This window comes from Trichomycterus rosablanca, chromosome 8 (assembly GCF_030014385.1).
Source record: "Trichomycterus rosablanca isolate fTriRos1 chromosome 8, fTriRos1.hap1, whole genome shotgun sequence".
NCBI lineage: Eukaryota > Metazoa > Chordata > Actinopteri > Siluriformes > Trichomycteridae > Trichomycterus > Trichomycterus rosablanca.
The window spans coordinates 15,260,101-15,282,000 of NC_085995.1; the positions used below are offsets into that span (position 1 = coordinate 15,260,101).

General features: G+C 40.0%; 1 protein-coding gene across 1 annotated transcript in view; it reads left to right on the plus strand.

Moving 5' to 3' along the window:
* egf (epidermal growth factor) overlaps positions 1 to 21,900 on the plus strand; it is a 56,561-nt gene that overhangs the window by 11,562 nt on the left and 23,099 nt on the right. The window contains 5 exon segments of the mRNA XM_063000978.1: positions 630 to 835; positions 2,360 to 2,473; positions 2,553 to 2,675; positions 5,632 to 5,754; positions 6,067 to 6,192. Of these exon segments, the coding sequence (XP_062857048.1) occupies positions 630 to 835; positions 2,360 to 2,473; positions 2,553 to 2,675; positions 5,632 to 5,754; positions 6,067 to 6,192 (692 nt within the window).

Consider the following 21,900-nt stretch of genomic DNA (forward strand, 5'->3'; position numbering starts at 1 on the left):
CAGCACTGACAAACTAATAAACTACAGTTGGGTTTCCACTAAACTAAAGTTTGCTTGTGCAAGAAAGAAATCTATGGGCTGCATTGTGGCACAGTGGGTAGCGCTGTTGCCTCACAACAGGCCGGATGGCCAGGGTCCTTTCTGTGTGGAGTTTGCATGTTCTACCTGCATCCATGTGGGTTTCCTCTGTGTGCTCTGGTTTCCTCTGTGTGCTCTGGTTTCCTCCCAAGCCTTTTTACCATTTTGCATCTTTTGGAGGTTGTGAGAAAAGTAATACCTAAAGGAACCCCATGTACACACAGGGAAAACATATGTGCGTCACACAGATAGTGACCTTAGAAGAGGATTAAAACCCATTTCCCAGCACCCATTGTACCAGCCATGTTTCAGTCAGTTTATGCTTTTCAAATGTTTAATAACAGTAGTAGAAAGTGATAGATCTTCAATAAATGTAACCAAAAAAATCAGCCAGCTAATGACATTTTTCCTAATACTATATTTAAGTAGTATAATTTTGAAAATGATGTATTATTTTATTATTTATCATTTAATTACTTGATAATCGACTAGGGCATTGCTTCTTGTATGTAATTACATGCTAATTTGATATATCTCTAAACATTCATCAGAACAAAGTCACTGAGAATGATGCTTTTCCTGGATTATATGTACATACTGGACTCAGCATCTCAGAGTGTAATAAAAATAAATAAGAATACAGGAGGCCCTCCAGAAAACATTAACTTCAAACTGATGCCACATGTTCCTTTGGATGTTAAATTGATTCATCCTGAGATGCAGCCTGTAGTGCAAACCAGCCTTCCCATCACTCAAGGTCTGTTTAAATACCACACATTTCTCATATATTGATTGTTTTATATTTAACAGTTGCTAATTGTTAATGTGATGCCTTAGTCCAATACCTGACTACCTCACTAAATAAATTACACTGCACGGCCAAAAGCATGTGGATACCCCTCATAATTATCAAGCTTTATATGTTTAGCCACACCTATTGCTAACAGGTATATACAATTAATTATAACTAATAATTTATATTCCTCCAGCTTTGTGGCAACAAAAAGACCCATTTCTAAAAAAACATTCACCATGGCTGTGCCTTTGTGAACAAAGCAAGGTCTATAAAGACATTGTTTGACAAATGTCTAAAAGACACTCAGTGGTTCCAGAATGTTTAGCCATTAATGTTTTACTGCCCATTGTTATTGAATTGATTGTTGAAATGCTTGTACATAAGTCCACTTACACTTGGCTGTATAGTGTTTGTGAATATAAATATAAAGGCTTTATTTATTAATCGGAAGGCTTTTTTGCTGCTTTTATTTATTTTATTTCTGTTTATTATTTATATTTATTTTGCTTTAATTTGACTACTAATAAAGAGTAGCTTTTGTTCATATTTTAAATGAAAGATTAAAAGGATAAGTATAAAAATTAGATGTATTGCCTTTTTCTCCACTGTGCTTTATAATGCATCATACATTTTCAACAGTAGACTGTATGTAGAATGTGGCTTGGCACTGTCTTACTGGAACAAGCAGGGATGTCCTTGAAAAAGACAGTGCCTAGATGGCAGCATATATTGCTTTTAAATGCAAATGTGCCCATATGAAGGCATTATTTGTGCGTTTACAGATGTGCAAGTACCCTATGGCATTAGCATGAACACACTGTAATCATTCCAGGACAGACATTGGATTTTCAACTTTGCCTAAGTAACAATCAGGCTGGTTCTTTTCTTCTTTGGCTCAGATACCCAACATAGTTATTCCTAAATGAATTTGAAAGCTGAACTTGTCAGACAACAGCACACATTACCACTATGCAGTAGTTCATCTCAGATGAGCTCAAGCACAGAAAAGTTATCAAATATACTGGATACTGTTGATATATGGCTTCAACTATCCATAGTGTCATTTTAATTTGCATGTGAAGATGCAACAGCACACTGTGTTTACTGACAAGGGTTTTCCAAAGTATTTCTAAACCCATGTTGTTATATTATTTCAGAAGCTTGTTTTTAATGCATTGCCATCTGAGTGATAGAAGGTCATTGACATTCAGTATTGGTGTTAGGTATATTCATTTTCTTAATCCTTAAAAAAAGCTATTGACTGTGGATGAGTTCTAAACTGTTGAAACATTAGTTTACACAGTTTTCTGCTGTGGCAACCTTAAACCAATTTTTGCTCAGAAACACTTTAGGTAATGCTCTATTTATACCCAATTTTGACAATTATTGACCGTCTGTAAAATACAGATTACAATCAACTGCTTTCCGTGTGTGTGTGTGTGTGTGTGTGTGTGTGTGTGTATGCATCCATGCATGTGTGTGAAGTATGTGATCCTTTGGCAGAGAAGTGTTTGAGTGTGTGTTCCAGCTCTAGTGACTCATCTCAGTGTTGGTGCAGAAACGGCTTCACATTTAGCAAAAAGAGTAATCACTGTGAAGGTATAGTACACTATTGCCTGATACAACATTAATGTCTCACACTAAATAATAATAATAATAATAATAATATGTATTTTAGACATAAATGAGTGTGCTTTATGGAATCACGGCTGCTCTTTGGGATGTGTGAATGTTCCTGGTTCTTATTTTTGTACCTGTCCTAATGGATACATCCTACTGCCCAATCACAAGACCTGCTGTGGTAAGAATAAGAAAAATATTGTTGGCAGATTGTTTTGCTTATCCAGATTGATGGTTAGCAGGCTATTCAAGCTAAATAAGCTGTGTTTTATAGAATGATTCATTACAATTGTACAGTGCTATAGTAAGCATAGCATTTTTATGTTATTTTGCATCTATGCAGCAAGAAGCACAAACAAAAGATTGACACAGAATAATAGCTGTCCTATTAGTTGCCAACACAAATTCATTGTGTTTCAGTTTTGCCCTTTATCATAAATCCCACCAAAAATAAATTATTTATTTCAAATTTTAAATAGAATTATGTAATATGACTCTATTTGTTTCTTTTTTTTATATTTTCATTTTTAATTCATGCATTTAAATTTTTATCAACTGCTTTGTCCTGGTTAGCATACAATGGCACCAATCCATTTCAGAGCTTTAGCTTAATGTAGTAAAAACTGTATAGTTTTCCGACGCAAAAATTGTTTAATGACGTAGCATCAAAAATATAAACTGATGACCCAAAACATTAGGACATCATGCCTAATACGCTATCAAAACAGGTCTGACTACTCACACATGGACATCGAAATAGTAGCCTTCAGCGAGCCGCACCAGACTGCAAGGCGTTCATGTCCTTTGGTATGTCCATGAGTGCCCCAACGTCTTTCACACTTTGTCAGAGCCAGTTTCTAACAGATTAAATTTGAATACTAAAAATATAAGTTGCTCTTTTAATACAATGAACTCAGAAGTCAACCCGCAATCTACCTGTTACAAATTGATGAGATGAAAATGTAACTTGTGAAACATGTTGGTGGCAGCATCACACCTCTCTTATTAGAAAACTTACTTCAGACCGCAAACACACTTCACAAACTGGGCAAAAGTTCACCTTTTAGCATAAATAATGTAGTAAGTAGTAGTATCTGAACAGCCTAAATCATATTTTTATTCTCTTGTTTTTTAAATATTTCTTGCTTTTCTAAAAAATATGTAAAAATATGTTAATCACATATTTTAAAAACAAATTTTTAGAGAAAAATGAATTGCGGAGGACCGAAACCAAGAGAATCTTGCACCATTTATCCAACCCTGAATCCAGACCGTTCATACAAAGCATAGATTTAAAGGTCTGGTGAAATCTTTCTAGTGCACCCTGAGACAAGTATCTAACAAGTTACATTCATAACTTAATTCATAACTTAAGTGCAAAGCATGCAAAAGCAAATAAGGAGAAAACAAACAAACATAGACCCCCTCCAAAAATAGTACAAGTACTAGGATACAATTTCAGTAAGGTTGCTTTGCTTACACAATGTAAGCTCCTGCACAACTCTACAGCAGAAGTTCCACCCAATGAACGGTCAGGGAAACAGCAAGACAGCCACAAAGAACAAAGAGCCACCTATTTTATGAATCCCTTTTATAAACGGCTCCCCCTAGTGGTATCTTAGTGCACCTTTCCTCTCTGATCTGAAAAATAGGGGTAGAGAAAACAAACACTTCTTCACCTAAAGAAAGTGTTACTGTACTGTTGTCTTGAAAGTGCATTTGCAACATCATTTTCATTTTCTTGCTTATGGTATAATTCTTTAGGTATACAAATAAGGGGCTTTGTTTCAGAGCATGTATTAAAAATTTTGTTGATTTAGTGTGTAAAATGAGCTTTTATTTTTTATGGAATAATGGAAAGTGTTAAGAGACAAATAGCTCCATTACATAGTAAAACATATTTCAATTATAATATGCTTAACAATTTCTTTTAATTCCATACATTGGATTTATTTGTCTAGATATTAATGATGTGTTTAAAAAGTCCTCTGTGACTCCATCTGCATCTTAGTCCCAACCTCAAGGTTAAAAACCACTAGATTAAGTCACCCCAGCATTTGTACAGGTTCTTTTATTGAACTGGGCTGATAAATGATGAATAGTACAACTTTATAAATAACACAGTGTTCAATTTTGTATTTCTTGTATGATTATATTTAAAAAATACAGGGTGCTGCTGTGTATTACAGTTTAGCCACTGGTAATGTAAGTTAGCAGGCAGTGGATTTAAATAAACTTGACAGTTTAACATCTGTATTAATAATGACTTATTATATAAAGCAGTGTTGTTGGTAAAGCCCCCCATACAACATTTTTATAATCTCCACTCATACCCATATTTTGAATTAACAAATATGGCATTGATAGTACAAAATCTATATTATTTATGTTGGTGTGAATATTTACATTCAAAACTGTAACAAGCCCACTCGCCATTGAGATCGGTGGTCTGGCTCAGTAATGGAATTATGTTACACGTCACTTTGTTTTTACTGATAGTTACCTGTGCTTTGTTGAGTGTAAATTTACTCCAACTGGAAGTGTTTCTGGTAATCACAGTTTCTTCCTCACATATTTGCCAGCTCTTTTGTTTTTCTTATAAAACCATCATCCTGGACTCGACAGGTGTATGATGGCAGTATACTTTGTGTCATACTGGGAACTCAGCCGGTGTCACTGCATCTCTTTGGGCGTCAAGAGGGAATTGCCCTGAACAAGTGAGCTGCCCCAGAGCTGGTGTGACAGCCCTTACCTGCAGTAGGCCCCAGGTGTGGACTCACACTGATAGTGATGGGCCTTTTCTGCAGTGGACCCTTTTCTGCTGGGGGCACCACATTTGGAACCACGCTGAGAGTGTGGGCTGTGCCAGTTGATGTGGGAGGTGCCACTCGTGCATTGCTGTCCCCAGCTTGGCCTTCTAGCCATATCACAGTATGTCCACCTTGGGTAAACATCCTGCAAATTGGGTTAATTTTCAATTCTAGCAGGTGCAAGGCTACACCTGGCATCTCAGTGTAGAGGTGTGATCTTCCCCCATTACAAAAAAATTTATAAATTGCATTAAGGAATTTAAATGTTTCATTTTATTGTCAAAAGTTTTTGTGTGTGTGTGCGTGTGTGTGTGGATGTTTCTGTAGAAATTAAGCCATGTGTGGAAAATGGTACACTTTGTGAGCATGCATGCACACACACTTCAGAGGGAGATGTATGTGTGTGTCCAGTTGGATCCCTACTACAGTCTGATGGACGTTCCTGTACAGGTGAATGTGCATTTATGTGTTTAAAGGTGGGTGACACTGGGGGGATGGCTGTGAATGTGCGTTTATGTGTTTAAAGGTGGGTGACACTGGGGGGATGGCTGTGAATGTGCATTTATGTGTTTAAAGGTGGGTGACACTGGGGGGATGGCTGTGAATGTGCGTTTATGTGTTTAAAGGTGGGTGACACTGGGGGGATGGCTGTGAGTGTATATCAGTGTATGTGGGTGGACAGATGAGTGTGTTGGTGTGCATGTCAGTGGCACTGTGTTGATGTTTCTGTGGTTTAACCATATCTGTCTCTGTTCGACTCAGGGTGTGAGTCTGCAGATCAAGGTGGCTGTAGTCAAGTGTGTGTGACACTGTCACCTGGCAAGTGGGAGTGTGCATGCCAACCTGGATACCAACTACAGCCAGATGGTAAACAGTGCAAAGCCACAGGTAGGAAAACACACACACACACACACACACACACTCAAACTCAAAAGAAGCTTTATTGGCATGACAAAATAGGACATTCGTATTGCCAAAGCTCAGCTACAGAGAAATAATAAAAATAACAATAAGGACAAAAATATACAAAATAGTTACAGGTGCAAAAATATAAAATAGAATAAAATATTAATATAAACAGTGCAAATAATAACAATAAAAATTATAACATTTACAATAATGAGGTAGTCATAACAATTAGATTGTAAGGCCACTCAGGTGGCGCAGCGGTAAAGTACGCTAGCTCACCAGAGTTGGGGGTTTCGAATACATCGTATCGAATCTCAGCTCTGCCTTTCCAACTAGGCTGGGCAGCTGCATGAACAACGATTGGCTGTTGTTCAGGGTTAGAGGGTAAGAAGGACGGATCATAGGTCCTCATGACTGGTGCGACTGCGGCCCCTGCTGGCTGACTGATGGCACCTGCACAGGGCTGAGGAATAATGCTGATGGGGGTGTGGCCCTCCGTACACAGTGCCCGTCAAGTGTATGAACTCGACTCGTGCAGGTGAAAAATGCACTATCTGTATTGACGTAATTCAGTCAGCGGTAAAGGGTTGAATCAGTATAGAGGACGCATTCAGGGTAATTGGACATGACTAGACTGGGGGATAAAAATTGGGGGGGGGGGGGGGAGAAAGGGAAAAAAACATTTAAAAAAAAAAATTTGATCCCTCACCTGGTGGCAAGTGTATGTATAGAGTGCCCCAGTAGGTGGGGCAGTTTGTCGGGGTCTGGGAGGGAGCTGAATTTGGGGATGATGGTGTTAAATTTGGGGAAGAATTGAGAGCAGATGTGGTGGTACTTGATACACTGGGTGAGGAAGTGAAGCTCCGTCTCTACTGTACTGAGAGTGCAGTGCTGGCACAGCCTCTCCTCCCGGGGCAGCCAGGACCGGGTGTGTCGCCCCGTTTCCACAGCCAGGCCGTGTGCGCTTAGTCTGTACCTCGTCAGGGTGTTTCTTAATTTAGGGTCGGATACTGTGCTCAGATAATGTGCTGTACTGTAGTGTCTGTTTAGGGCCAAATAACACTGAATTTTACTCTGGACTTTAGTTTCAGTTTCCCAATAATTCAGATATTTAGTTCTGAGTCTTTGTGTAATTTGGTTCATTCTAATTGGGTTTGCAGATTTCTCCTGTTCACACACAGAAAGAAAGAGGGGGAGAGAGGAAGAGAGGTGCCTGTAAAAGCAATATCATAGATTCTTTACACTTCATAAAAATCAATTGTCACCTTGTACTCTGTTTAGAGGAAAAAAAGTGACATCCTGGAAAAGACTCTCACAAAGAAATGTTCCATTAGAAATGTTACCAACACCTTTGGTGCTTGGACCTCTAATATTAATCAACATACTAGTAATGTTTAAGATTTTTATTTCATATCACCACCTGAAGACCTTTTTACCCTTTAACCAACAATAAACAAAGTTTTATCTTTTTTTTTTTTGTTTCTCTCATGTCCTCCAGCATTATTGATATTTGCTAACATGGTGAATGGGAGAAAAGTCAATGTGAATGGACTAACATGTCATGCTTCTTGAAGAAATATGAAATGTACACAGTATTTCCTTGCATCTAATGCAGTCACAATGGACCTTTTATACTAGTACTGCTAAGAAAATGCAGTTTAGTGCTGGATTCCAAAATCTTCAAATATGCAGATTGAGTGATTTCATATTCCACTTTCCACTTTTGCATAGTCAATTTTGGACCTATTTAATTTTGCCTGATCTATTTAATTGTTGGTGATCCTGCTAATTGGTGATTGGCTAAAAAGGCCACTTAACACTTTAACAGCTGCAAATTTTGAAAAAAAGAGCCTTAACAGTACAGAGGATCACAGACTGATGTCTTTATACCTTCACAAGTGTCTCAAACAGACAGTAGTCGCTGTTGCAGAAGCAAGTACATTTACATTTGCGGCATTTAGCAGATGCTTTATCCAAAGTATCAGTGAATACATTTCAAGCAATTGAGGGTTAAGGGCCTTGCTCAGGGGCTTGAACTGGCAACCTCATGATTACTAGTCCAGTACCTTAACTTCTGAGCTACCACTGTCCCTAAAAGTAGCTAATTTTCCATCCACTCTCATACTCTTGACAGTTGTGTCTGTTGAGCACCGGACTTATTACAACCCCAAAACAGAAAAAGTTGAAAGATTTTTCTGGAAAGTTTGGAAAATGCAAATCTAAAAATTTCTTAGATTTAACTTGACCTTTATTTCATTGCAGACAGTATGAACTAAGGATATTTCATGTTTTGTCTGGTCAATTTAATATATAATCCATCCCTACATTTCAGGACTGTGTAATTTTGCCATTTCTTCTCACAAAACTTTTTGGAGGCACAAACAGATATTCTAATAGCACACCAGCACTAGGATTCTGAACTCCCAAGGTTGAATCTCAGGTCTGCTACCAGTGGGCTGGGCACTCCTTAGCAGGCACAAATGGCAGTGCCTGCAGCAGGCAAAATTGTCCAGTAGCTCTGCTGGGTGTGAAAAAAACAGACTAAAAAAGGGGGTGTCTAAGGACACTGTGTAAGGCCTCTGGTCTGTAACCTGAGGTGCCTGTATAGAAATGGAGGAACAGTTTGGCACCGAGGATACCAAGCGATAAAGTGTTTTAGGTGTTATTTTGTAACATTCTTTCTGCAAACATGTCTTAAGGTTTGCAACAACACAGGGATGTCATGGTTATGATTTTCATCAAACATTTTCTATTAGGGACAGGTCAAGACTGCAGGCAGGCCAGTCCAGTACCTGTCCCCTTTTCTTCTGCAGCCATGCTTTAATAATGCAGCATGTGGTTTGCATCATCTTGTTCAAAAATGCATGGACGTCCCTGAAAAAGATGTCATCTTAAAGGCAGCATATGATGCTGTAAAATCTTAATGCACTTTTCTTCATTATTGCTTCCATCACAGAAGTCTAAATTACTTTTGTAAAAAAAGGACACTGACACAGCCTCATACCATGACAGATCCTGGCTTTTGGACTTGTGGTTGGTAACAGTCTGAATGGTCCTTTTAGTTTTTGGTCCAAAGCACATGCCGTCCATTTCTTCCAAATAGATCTGAAATGCTGATTCGTCTGACCACAGTACACGTTTTCACTGGTCCATCCCAGATGGCACAGAGCTTATAGAATTCAACACTGCTTCTGGACATGGTTAACATAAGGCCTCTTTTTTGCACAGTAAAGTTGTAAGTTGCATTTGTTAATGTATCTCTGTACTGTAGTGCTTAACAAAGGTTTGTCAATGTGGTTATATCAGATATTGATGAATGACGGTCCTTGATGCAGTAATGTATGAGAGATCGGAGATCACAGGTGTTTAGCTTAGACTTATGCCCTTGCCCTTCATGCACTGAAATTTCTTCCAGATTCCATGAATCGTTCAATGATATTAAACGATTTGAGGTACATTGTTTTCAAACATTTAAATAATTTTCTCACACATTTGTTGACAAACTGGAGATCCTCTGCCCATCTTTGCTTCTCAAAGACTCAGACTCTATTTGACAAGTTCTGGAGCGACACCAGCACTGGTCAAATAGAGTCTGCCTGGCTGGATGGCTCACACCATCACACAGTAACACACAAGCAAGTAGGTGAGGTTAAATTTGGGGAAGAATTGGGAGCAGATGTAGTGGTACTTGGTACACTGGGTGAGGAAGTGAAGTAAAACACTAGAAGCACACGCCCAAAAACACACAAGACAAAAAAGTTTCTAAATCAAAATGTTTGTAATATAATTTTTTATGTCTTATATAAAGTCTTGTGGGGTGTTCCGGGTCTGCAGTGGTCAGTAACAATCAAAAGTGATCCAAGGAAGGAACAGTGGTAAACCGGCGACAGGGTCATGGGTGGCCAAGGCTTATTGATGCACGTGGGGGGCAAAGATTGACGATCCAACAGACGAGCTACTGTAGCTCAAACTGCTGAAGAAGTTAATGCTGGTTCTGACAGAAAGGTGTCAGAATATATATATATATATATATATATATATATATATATATATATATATATATATATATATATATACATATATATATATACTGTATATACAGTGTATCACAAAAGTGAGTACACCCCTCACATTTCTGCAGATATTTAAGTATATCTTTTCATGGGACAACACTGACAAAATGACACTTTGACACAATGAAAAGTAGTCTGTGTGCAGCTTATATAACAGTGTAAATTTATTCTTCCCTCAAAATAACTCAATATACAGCCATTAATGTCTAAACCACCGGCAACAAAAGTGAGTACACCCCTTAGTGAAAGTTCCTGAAGTGTCAATATTTTGTGTGGCCACCATTATTTCCCAGAACTGCCTTAACTCTCCTGGGCATGGAGTTTACCAGAGCTTCACAGGTTGCCACTGGAATGCTTTTCCACTCCTCCATGACGACATCACGGAGCTGGCGGATATTCGAGACTTTGCGCTCCTCCACCTTCCGCTTGAGGATGCCCCAAAGATGTTCTATTGGGTTTAGGTCTGGAGACATGCTTGGCCAGTCCATCACCTTTACCCTCAGCCTCTTCAATAAAGCAGTGGTCGTCTTAGAGGTGTGTTTGGGGTCATTATCATGCTGGAACACTGCCCTGCGACCCAGTTTCCGGAGGGAGGGGATCATGCTCTGCTTCAGTATTTCACAGTACATATTGGAGTTCATGTGTCCCTCAATGAAATGTAACTCCCCAACACCTGCTGCACTCATGCAGCCCCAGACCATGGCATTCCCACCACCATGCTTGACTGTAGGCATGACACACTTATCTTTGTACTCCTCACCTGATTGCTGCCACACATGCTTGAGACCATCTGAACCAAACAAATTAATCTTGGTCTCATCAGACCATAGGACATGGTTCCAGTAATCCATGTCCTTTGTTGACATGTCTTCAGCAAACTGTTTGCGGGCTTTCTTGTGTAGAGACTTCAGAAGAGGCTTCCTTCTGGGGTGACAGCCATGCAGACCAATTTGATGTAGTGTGCAGCGTATGGTCTGAGCACTGACAGGCTGACCCCCCACCTTTTCAATCTCTGCAGCAATGCTGACAGCACTCCAGCGCCTATCTTTCAAAGACAGCAGTTGGCTGTGACGCTGAGCACGTGCACTCAGCTTCTTTGGACGACCAACGCGAGGTCTGTTCTGAGTGGACCCTGCTCTTTTAAAACGCTGGATGATCTTGGCCACTGTGCTGCAGCTCAGTTTCAGGGTGTTGGCAATGTTCTTGTAGCCTTGGCCATCTTCATGTAGCGCAACAATTCGTCTTTTAAGATCCTCAGAGAGTTCTTTGCCATGAGGTGCCATGTTGGAACTTTCAGTGACCAGTATGAGAGAGTGTGAGAGCTGTACTACTAATTTGAACACACCTGCTCCCTATGCACACCTGAGACCTAGTAACACTAACAAATCACATGACATTTTGGAGGGAAAATGACAAGCAGTGCTCAATTTGGACATTTAGGGGTGTAGTCTCTTAGGGGTGTACTCACTTTTGTTGCCGGTGGTTTAGACATTAATGGCTGTATATTGAGTTATTTTGAGGGAAGAATAAATTTACACTGTTATATAAGCTGCACACAGACTACTTTTCATTGTGTCAAAGTGTCATTTTGTCAGTGTTGTCCCATGAAAAGATATACTTAAATATCTGCAGAAATGTGAGGGGTGTACTCACTTTTGTGATACACTGTATATACAGTGTATCACAAAAGTGAGTACACCCCTCACATTTCTGCAAATATTTCATTATATATTTTCATGGGACAACACTATAGACATGAAACTTGGATATAACTTAGAGTAGTCAGTGTACAGCTTGTATAGCAGTGTAGATTTACTGTCTTCTGAAAATAACTCAACACACAGCCATTAATGTCTGAATAGCTGGCAACATAAGTGAGTACACCCCACAGTGAACATGTCCAAATTGTGCCAAAATGTGTCGTTGTCCCTCCCTGGTGTCATGTGTCAAGGTCCCAGGTGTAAATGGGGAGCAGGGCTGTTAAATTTGGTGTTTTGGGTACAATTCTCTCATACTGGCCACTGGATATTCAACATGGCACCTCATGGCAAAGAACTCTCTGAGGATGTGAGAAATAGAATTGTTGCTCTCCACAAAGATGGCCTGGGCTATAAGAAGATTGCTAACACCCTGAAACTGAGCTACAGCATGGTGGCCAAGGTCATACAGCGGTTTTCCAGGACAGGTTCCACTCGGAACAGGCTTCGCCAGAGTCGACCAAAAAAGTTGAGTCCACGTGTTCGGCTTCATATGCAGAGGTTGGCTTTAAAAAATAGACACATGAGTGCTGCCAGCATTGCTGCAGAGGTTGAAGACGTGGGAGGTCAGCCTGTCAGTGCTCAGACCATACGCCGCACACTGCATCAACTCGGTCTGCATGGTCGTCATCCCAGAAGGAAGCTGACGCACAAGAAAGCCCGCAAACAGTTTGCTGAAGACAAGCAGTCCAAGAACATGGATTACTGGAATGCCCTGTGGTCTGACGAGACCAAGATAAACTTGTTTGGCTCAGATGGTGTCCAGCATGTGTGGCGGCGCCCTGGTGAGAAGTACCAAGACAACTGTATCTTGCCTACAGTCAAGCATGGTGGTGGTAGCATCATGGTCTTGGGCTGCATGAGTGTTGCTGGCACTGGGGAGCTGCAGTTCATTGAGGGAAACATGAATTCCAACATGTACTGTGACATTCTGAAACAGAGCATGATCCCCTCCCTTCGAAAACTGGGCCTCATGGCAGTTTTCCAACAGGATAACGACCCCAAACACAACCTCCAAGATGACAACTGCCTCGCTGAGGAAGCTGAAGGTAAAGGTGATGGACTAAACCCAATTGAGCACCTGTGGCGCATCCTCAAGTGGAAGGTGGAGGAGTTCAAGGTGTCTAACATCCACCAGCTCCGTGATGTCATCATGGAGGAGTGGAAGAGGATTCCAGTAGCAACCTGTGCAGCTCTGGTGAATTCCATGCCCAGGAGGGTTAAGGCAGTGCTGGATAATAATGGTGGTCACACAAAATATTGACACTTTGGGCACAATTTGGACATGTTCACTGTGGGGTGTACTCACTTATGTTGCCAGCCATTTAGACATTAATGGCTGTGTGTTGAGTTATTTTCAGAAGACAGTAAATCTACACTGCTATACAAGTTGTACTCTGACTACTCTAAGTTATATCCAAGTTTTATTTCTATAGTGTTGTCCCATGAAAAGATATAATGAAATATTTGCAGAAATGTGAGGGGTGTACTCACTTTTGTGATACACTGTATATTAGGGCTGTCACAAATTTTAATCGAGATTAATCGCGATTAAAGAACAAAATTTAATAATTAAACTAATAATTAAGCAAAATCTGAACAGTTATGCACATTTTTATTGCAAGAACATGTTTACCAATACAAACATTCATAAAATATGATAAAAATTATTAATTCTAAATTCATTTTAGAAAGCACATTATCTGACAAAAGTGAGGATCTTTTCCTGTTCATAACCCTGACACTGAAAACAGGTGCACCAACCATACCCTCAACCCAAACCCCCCCCCCCCCCCCCCCCCCCCCCCCTTCCCGTTACGCCCCAGTGCATCTCGTATAATGTCATGTAGGCCCACATCGTTAACTGTGTTAAAGCGTTTATACCAGTGGTGTCCAAACTTTTTTCGAGGAGGGCCAGATTTGATAATGTGAAAGTGCCTGAGGGCCAGCAGTCCCTGATGACATTATTTTAAACAATAAAATATGCATGGCTACCTTTGGAGTATTTCCTGGCATACAGAACCATAAGACAAAAGAAAAAAAAAGAAATTTATATTAAACAATACTTGACATTTTGCTTAAGTTTTCTGGCTAACTCAGAAATCATGCTTTTCAAAATATTTTGATCTAATATTATGCACCAATAAAGCATCAAAACACATATGATTATTTCATAGATCTATTAAGAAAACCTTTTAATACTGTAATGTGCAGAAACAAGACTGGGAAATACTGTTCTAAATTACCATTTAAACACCTATAAATACCTGAAACAGTCAAGTTACCAGACATTATAAGTTATTGACTGTAGCTATAAAAAAATAGTGTTAATTAATACAGTCCATGTAAATGCTTAGTCCATATAAATATCAGATACAAATGTGTTTTTAAAAAACTACAAACATCACAAATATAAATCATGTATATAACCATGTGATTGAATAACCTGAATAAACTGTAGAGATGAAACATCACAGAGTTTCACTTCTTACCGGAGGGGGAGGAGGAGGAGATATGCGGTTTTGATGGACAGGTCTAGCAGCCAATGGAAATACTCGTTACAAAGATTGCGTGATTTCATTCATCTTTTCATCAACACACTACTACAAGTAGTTTTTCATCGGACAGCGACTATAATTGATTACTTTTTCTGTTTGAACAATTTAAGACAGAAGATGCGGGCCGTATAAAACCCGATCGCGGACCTGCCTGTTTTATACAGTATATTATGTTCCATTTAACAGCAGTGTTTGTAAAGTTCCGTGTACAGTTCATGCGCTTTACATCCTAATTTATTTGAAATACAGTTAATTACCACAGAGACATACGTATATGTATGTGGCACAAACAGCCAAATAAAATAGTAAGATTAAACATTTGAATCTCAATTAATTTTTTTAATCGCGATTAAAATTTTAACGCGTTAATCGCGTTAATTGTGCCACATACATATACTGTATGTCTCTGTGGTAATTAACTGTATTTCAAATGAATTAGGATGTAAAGCGCATGAACTGTACACGGAACTTTACAAACACTGCTGTTAAATGGAACATAATATACTGTATAAAGCAGGCAGGTCCGCGATCGGGTTTTATACGGCCCGCATCTTCTGTCTTAAATTGTTCAAACAGAAAAAGTAATAGATTATAGTTGCTGTCCGTTGAAAAACTACTTGTAGCGGTTTTCACTTTTTTTACGTGTTGATGAAAAGATGAATGAAATCACGCAATCTTTGTAATGAGTATTTCCATTGGCTGCTAGACCTGTCCATCAAAACCGCATATCTCCTCCTCCTCCCCCTCCGGTAAGAAGTGAAACTCTGTGACGTTTCATCTCTACAGTTTATTCTATCACAAGGTAATATACATGATTTATATTTGTGATGTTTGTACATTTTAAAAACACATTTGTATCTGATATTTATATGGACTAAGCGTTTACATGGACTGTATTAATTAACACTATTTTTTTATAGCTACAGTCAATAACTTATGTCTGGTAACTTGACTGTTTCAGGTATTTATAGGTGTTTAAATGGTAATTTAGAACAGTATTTCCCAGTCTTGTTTCTGCACATTACAGTATTAAAAGATTTTCTTAATAGATCTATGAAATAATCATATGTGTTTTGATGCTTTATTGATGCATAATATTAGATCAAAATATTTTGAAAAGCATGATTTCTGAGTTAGCCAGAAAACTTAAGCAAAATGTCAAGTATTGTTTAATATAATTTTTTTCTTTTCTTTTGTCTTATGGTTCTGTATGCCAGGAAATACTGCAAAGGTAGCCATGCATATTTTATTGTTTAAAATAATGTCATCAGGGACTGCTGGCCCTCAGGCACTTTCACATTATCAAATCTGGCCCTCCTCGAAAAAAGTTTGGACACCACTGGTATAAACGCTTTAACACAGTTAACGATGTGGGCCTACATGACATTATACGAGATGCACAGGGGCGTAACGGGAAGGGGGGGGGGGGGGGTTGAGGGTATGGTTAGTGCACCTGTTTTCAGTGTCAGGGTTATGAACAGGAAAAGATCCTCACTTTTGTCAGATAATGTGCTTTCTAAAATGAATTTAGAATTAATAATTTTATCATATTTTATGAATGTTTGTATTGGTAAACATGTTCTTGCAATAAAAATGTGCATAACTGTTCAAATTTTACTTAATTATTAGTTTGCGATTAATTGAGATTAAAATTTTTAATCGCGTGACAGCCCGATATATATATACAGTGGGGTCAAAAAGTATTTAATCAGCCACTGATTGTGCAGGTTCTCCTACTTAGAAAGATGAGAGAGGTCTGTAATTTTCATCATAGGTACACTTCATCTATGAGAGACAAAATGAGGAAAAAAAATCCAGGAAATCACATTGTAGGATTTTTAAAGAATTTATTTGTAAATTATGGTGGAAAATAAGTATTTGGTCACCCACAAACAAGCAAGATTTCTGGCTCTCACAGACCTGTAACTTCTTTAAGAAGCTCGTCTGTCCTCCACTCGTTACCTGTATTAATGGCACCTGTTTGACCTCGTTATCTGTATAAAAGACACCTGTCCACAGCCTCAAACAGTAAGACTACAAACTCAACCATGGCCAAGACCAAAGAGCTGTCGAAGGACACCAGGAAGAAAATTGTAGACCTGCACCAGGCTGGGAAGAGTGAATCTACAATAGGCAAGCAGGTTGGTGTGAATAAATCAACTGTGGGAGCAATTGTAAGAAAATGGAAGACATACAAGACCATTGATAATCTCCCTTGGGGTCAAGATCTCATCCCGTGGGGTCAAAATGATCATGAGAACGGTGAGCAAAAATCCCAGAACTACACGGAGGGACCTGATGAATGACCTGCAGAGAGCTGGGACCAAAGTAACAAAGGCTACCATCAGTAACACACTACGCCGAGAGGGACTCAAATCCTGCAGTGCCAGGCGTGTCCCCCTGCTTAAGCCAGTTCATGTCCAGGCCCGTCTGAAGTTTGCCAGAGAGCATATGGATGATCCAGAAGAGGATTGGGAGAATATCATGTGGTCAGATAAAACCAAAATGGAACTTTTTGGTAAAAACTCAACTCGTCGTGTTTGGAAGAAGAAAAACCCAAGAACACCATACCTACTGTGAAGCATGGGGGTGGAAACATCATGCTTTGGGGCTGTTTTTCTGCAAAGGGGACAGGACGACTGATCCGTGTTAAGGGAAGAATGAACGGGGCCATGTATCGTGAGATTTTAAGCCAAAACCTCCTTCCATCAGTGAGAGCATTGAAGATGGAACGTGGCTGGGTCTTCCAGCATGACAATGATCCTAAACACACCGCTCGGGCAACGAAGGAGTGGCTCTGTAAAAAGCATTTCAAGGTCCTGGAGTGGCCTAGCCAGTCTCCAGACCTTAACCCCATAGAAAATTTGTGGAGTCCGTGTTGCCCAGCGACAGCCCCAAAACATCACTGCTCTAGAGGAGATCTGCATGGAGGAATGGGACAAAATACCAGCTACAGTGTGTGCAAACCTGGTGAAGACTTGAAACGACAGGAAACGTTTCACCTCTGTCATTGCCAACAAAGGTGATGTTACAAAGTATTGAGTTGAACTTTTGTTTTTGACCAAATACTTATTTTCCACCATAATTTACAAATAAATTCTTAAAAAATCCTACAATGTGATTTCCTGGATTTTTTTTTCTCATTTTGTCTCTCATAGATGAAGTGTACCTATGATGAAAATTACAGACCTCTCTCATCTTTCTAAGTAGGAGAACTTGCACAATCAGTGGCTGACTAAATACTTTTTGGCCCCACTGTATATATATATATATATATATTCATGGGACAACACTATAGAAATACAACTTGGATATAACTTAGAGTAGTCAGTGTACAACTTGTATAGCAGTGTAGATTTACTGTCTTCTGAAAATAACTCAACACACAGCCATTAATGTCTAAATGGCTGGCAACATAAGTGAGTACACCCCACAGTGAACATGTCCAAATTGTGCCCAAAGTGTCAATATTTTGTGTGACCACCATTATTATCCAGCACTGCCTTAACCCTCCTGGGCATGGAATTCACCAGAGCTGCACAGGTTGCTACTGGAATCCTCTTCCACTCCTCCATGATGACATCACGGAGCTGGTGGATGTTAGACACCTTGAACTCCTCTACCTTCCACTTGAGGATGCGCCACAGGTGCTCAATTGGGTTTAGTCCATCACCTTTACCTTCAGCTTCCTCAGCAAGGCAGTTGTCATCTTGGAGGTTGTGTTTTCGAAGGGAGGGGATCATGCTCTGTTTCAGAATGTCACAGTACATGTTGGAATTCATGTTTCCCTCAATGAACTGCAGCTCCCCAGTGCCAGCAACACTCATGCAGCCCAAGACCATGATGCTACCACCACCATGCTTGACTGTAGGCAAGATACAGTTGTCTTGGTACTTCTCACCAGGGCGCCGCCACACATGCTGGACACCATCTGAGCCAAACAAGTTTATCTTGGTCTCGTCAGACCACAGGGCATTCCAGTAATCCATGTTCTTGGACTGCTTGTCTTCAGCAAACTGTTTGCGGGCTTTCTTGTGCGTCAGCTTCCTTTTGGGATGACGACCATGCAGAGTTGATGCAGTGTGCGGCGTATGGTCTGAGCACTGACAGGCTGACCTCCCACGTCTTCAACCTCTGCAGCAATGCTGGCAGCACTCATGTGTCTATTTTTTAAAGCCAACCTCTGGATATGACGCCGAACACGTGGACTCAACTTCTTTGGTCGACCCTGGCGAAGCCTGTTCCGAGTGGAACCTGTCCTGGAAAACCGCTGTATGACCTTGGCCACCATGCTGTAGCTCAGTTTCAGGGTGTTAGCAATCTTCTTATAGCCCAGGCCATCTTTGTGGAGAGCAACAATTCTATTTCTCACATCCTCAGAGAGTTCTTTGCCATGAGGTGCCATGTTGAATATCCAGTGGCCAGTATGAGAGAATTGTACCCAAAACACCAAATTTAACAGCCCTGCTCCCCATTTACACCTGGAACCTTGACACATGACACCAGGGAGGGACAACGACACATTTGGGCACAATTTGGACATGTTCACTGTGGGGTGTACTCACTTATGTTGCCAGCTATTTATACATTAATGGCTGTGTGTTGAGTTATTTTCAGAAGACAGTAAATCTACACTGCTATGCAAGCTGTACACTGACTACTCTAAGTTATATCCAAGTTTCATGTCTATAGTGTTGTCCCATGAAAAGATATAATGAAATATTTGCAGAAATGTGAGGGGTGTACTCACTTTTGTGATACACTGTATATGTGTGTGTGTATGTATGTGTGTGTATGTGTATACACTGCCTGGCCAAAAAAAAGGTCACCACCTGGATTTAACTAAGCAAATATGTAAGAGCCTCCCATTGGATATTTACTGCATGGGTGATTATGTTTAAGCTGGCAACAACTTATTTAACCCTAACTGATGCAGTGAGTAGCTTCTCATTTGTTAAACAACCATGTCGAAAGACACATCCTGTGGTCGTGGAAAAGATGTCAATCTGTTTCAGAAGGGTCAAATTATTGGCATGCATCAAGCAGAGAATGCTTGCTGAAACTACTAAAATCAGGTTAAGAACTGTCCAACGCATTATTAAAAAGTGGAAGGACAGTGGGAAAACATCATCTTCGAGGAAGGAATGTGGTCGAAAACAAATCTTGAATGATCGTGATCGGCGATCACTTTCATCACTTTCGGCGATCACGTTTGGTGAAATCAAATGGTAGAAAAACTACAGTAGAACTCAGGGATTATGTTTAATAGTGAAAGTAAGAGCATTTCCACACGCACAATGCGAAGGGAACTCAAGGGATTGGGACTAAACAGCTGTGTAGCCTTAAGAAAACCACTTGTCAGTTAGGCTAACCGGCAAAAACGGCTTCAATTTGCTAGGGAGCATAAAGATTGAACTCTGGAGCAATGGAAGAAGGTCATGTGGTCTGATGAGTCCAGATTTACCCTGTTCCAGAGTGATAAGCGCATCAGGGTAAGAAGAGAGGCGGCTGAAGTGATGCACCCATCATGTCTAGTGCCTACCGTACAAGCCTGTGGGGGCAGTGCTATGATCTGGGGTTGCTGCAGTTGGTCAGGTCTAAGTTCAGCAACGTTATGTGCCCAAAGAATGAGGTCAGCTGACTACCTGGATATACTGAACAAGCAGGTTATTCCATCAATGGATTTTTTTCTTCCCTGATGGCACGGGCATATTCCAAGATGACAATGCCAGGATTCATCGGGCTCAAATTGTGAAAGAGTGGTTCAGGGAGCATGACACATCATTTTACACATGGATTGGCCACCACAGAGTCCAGACCTGAACCCCATTGAGAATCTTTGGGATGTTCTGGAGAAGACTTTGCGCAGTGGTCCAAATCTCCCATCATCAATACAAGATCTTGGGGAAAAATTAATGCAACTCTGGACAGAAATAAATGTTGTGACATTGCAGAAGCTTGTGGAAAAGATGCCTCAGCGAATGCGTGCCGTAATCAAAGCTAAAGGCGGTCCAACGAAAAACTCCTGCAGCGCTGCTGTGTCTGATCCACTCATACCAGCACAACACACACTAACACACCACCACCATGTCAGTGTCACTGCAGTGCTGAGAATGATCCAACACCCAAATAATACCTACACTGTGGTGGTTCTGTGGGGGTCCTGACCATTGAAGAACAGGGTGAAAGCAGGTTGAAAAAGTATGTAGAGAAATAGATGGACTACAGTCAGTAATTGTAGAACTACAAAGTGCTTCTATGTGGTAAGTGTAGCTGATGAAATGGACAGTGTGTGTAGAAAACTGCATAGTTACAGTTCATCCATATACAGCTGCAATTAGAAGTTCAACCCCCTCACCTTAACAAATATTATGGTCTCAGTGAACAGAGAGAAAACATTTATTGATACACAGAATTTTAAGTTAACTTTTCTGAATTTTAATGAAAACAATGTTCTCTATACAAATGTCCATGTGCTCTATTATACAACCACCAGCGTCAGTACTTAGTCGAGCTACTTTTAAAGATCTTCTATGAGATTTAAATCTGGAAATTGAGAAGGTCACTCTCAATGTTTTATTCCAAAACTGATTACTTAACCAAGCTTTAGTTTACTTGGAAGTGTGCTTGGGATCACTGTCTTGCCAGAAATTCCAGTTATCACCCAGGTTTAAATTAACCACAGAATACATTACATTCCTATGCAAAATGCCTTGAATCCATAATGCCAGCCACACAGTAAAGACTAAGAAATTGCAAGTTTCTGCAGGAGAAAACATGCCCACATCATCACTGACCCACCTCCATGCTTCACCATGGGGACAGTATTATTCTTGTCATAAGTCAAGTCAAGTCAACTTTATTTATATAGCGCTTTTTACAATAGACATTGTCTCAAAGCAACTTTACAAAATCCAGGACCAACAGATACAAAAACCCCTGTTGAGCAAGCCGAGGGCGACTGTGGCAAGGAAAAACTCCCTGAAAATTACAGGAAGAAACCTTGAGAGGAACCAGACTCAGCAGGGCCCATCCTTCTTGGGTGGCCTGGAGGATACTTTAAATAAATAGGATTTACAAAGAGCATACAAACACAGAATTAAATTATCTAAAAGTTATAACTGGTAATAATAAATAGATAAATAGATGAATAATAATAGAGTTGTTCTTTGCTCTAGTCTTCAATAAAGTCTGTAGTGATTTCTTGTCATTCTTGGTGCAATTACTCCAGACCCGTCACATCCGGCAGGAACAGCATAGTTGTCACGGCAGTCTCGACTTTAATCCTTAACCTCGGCA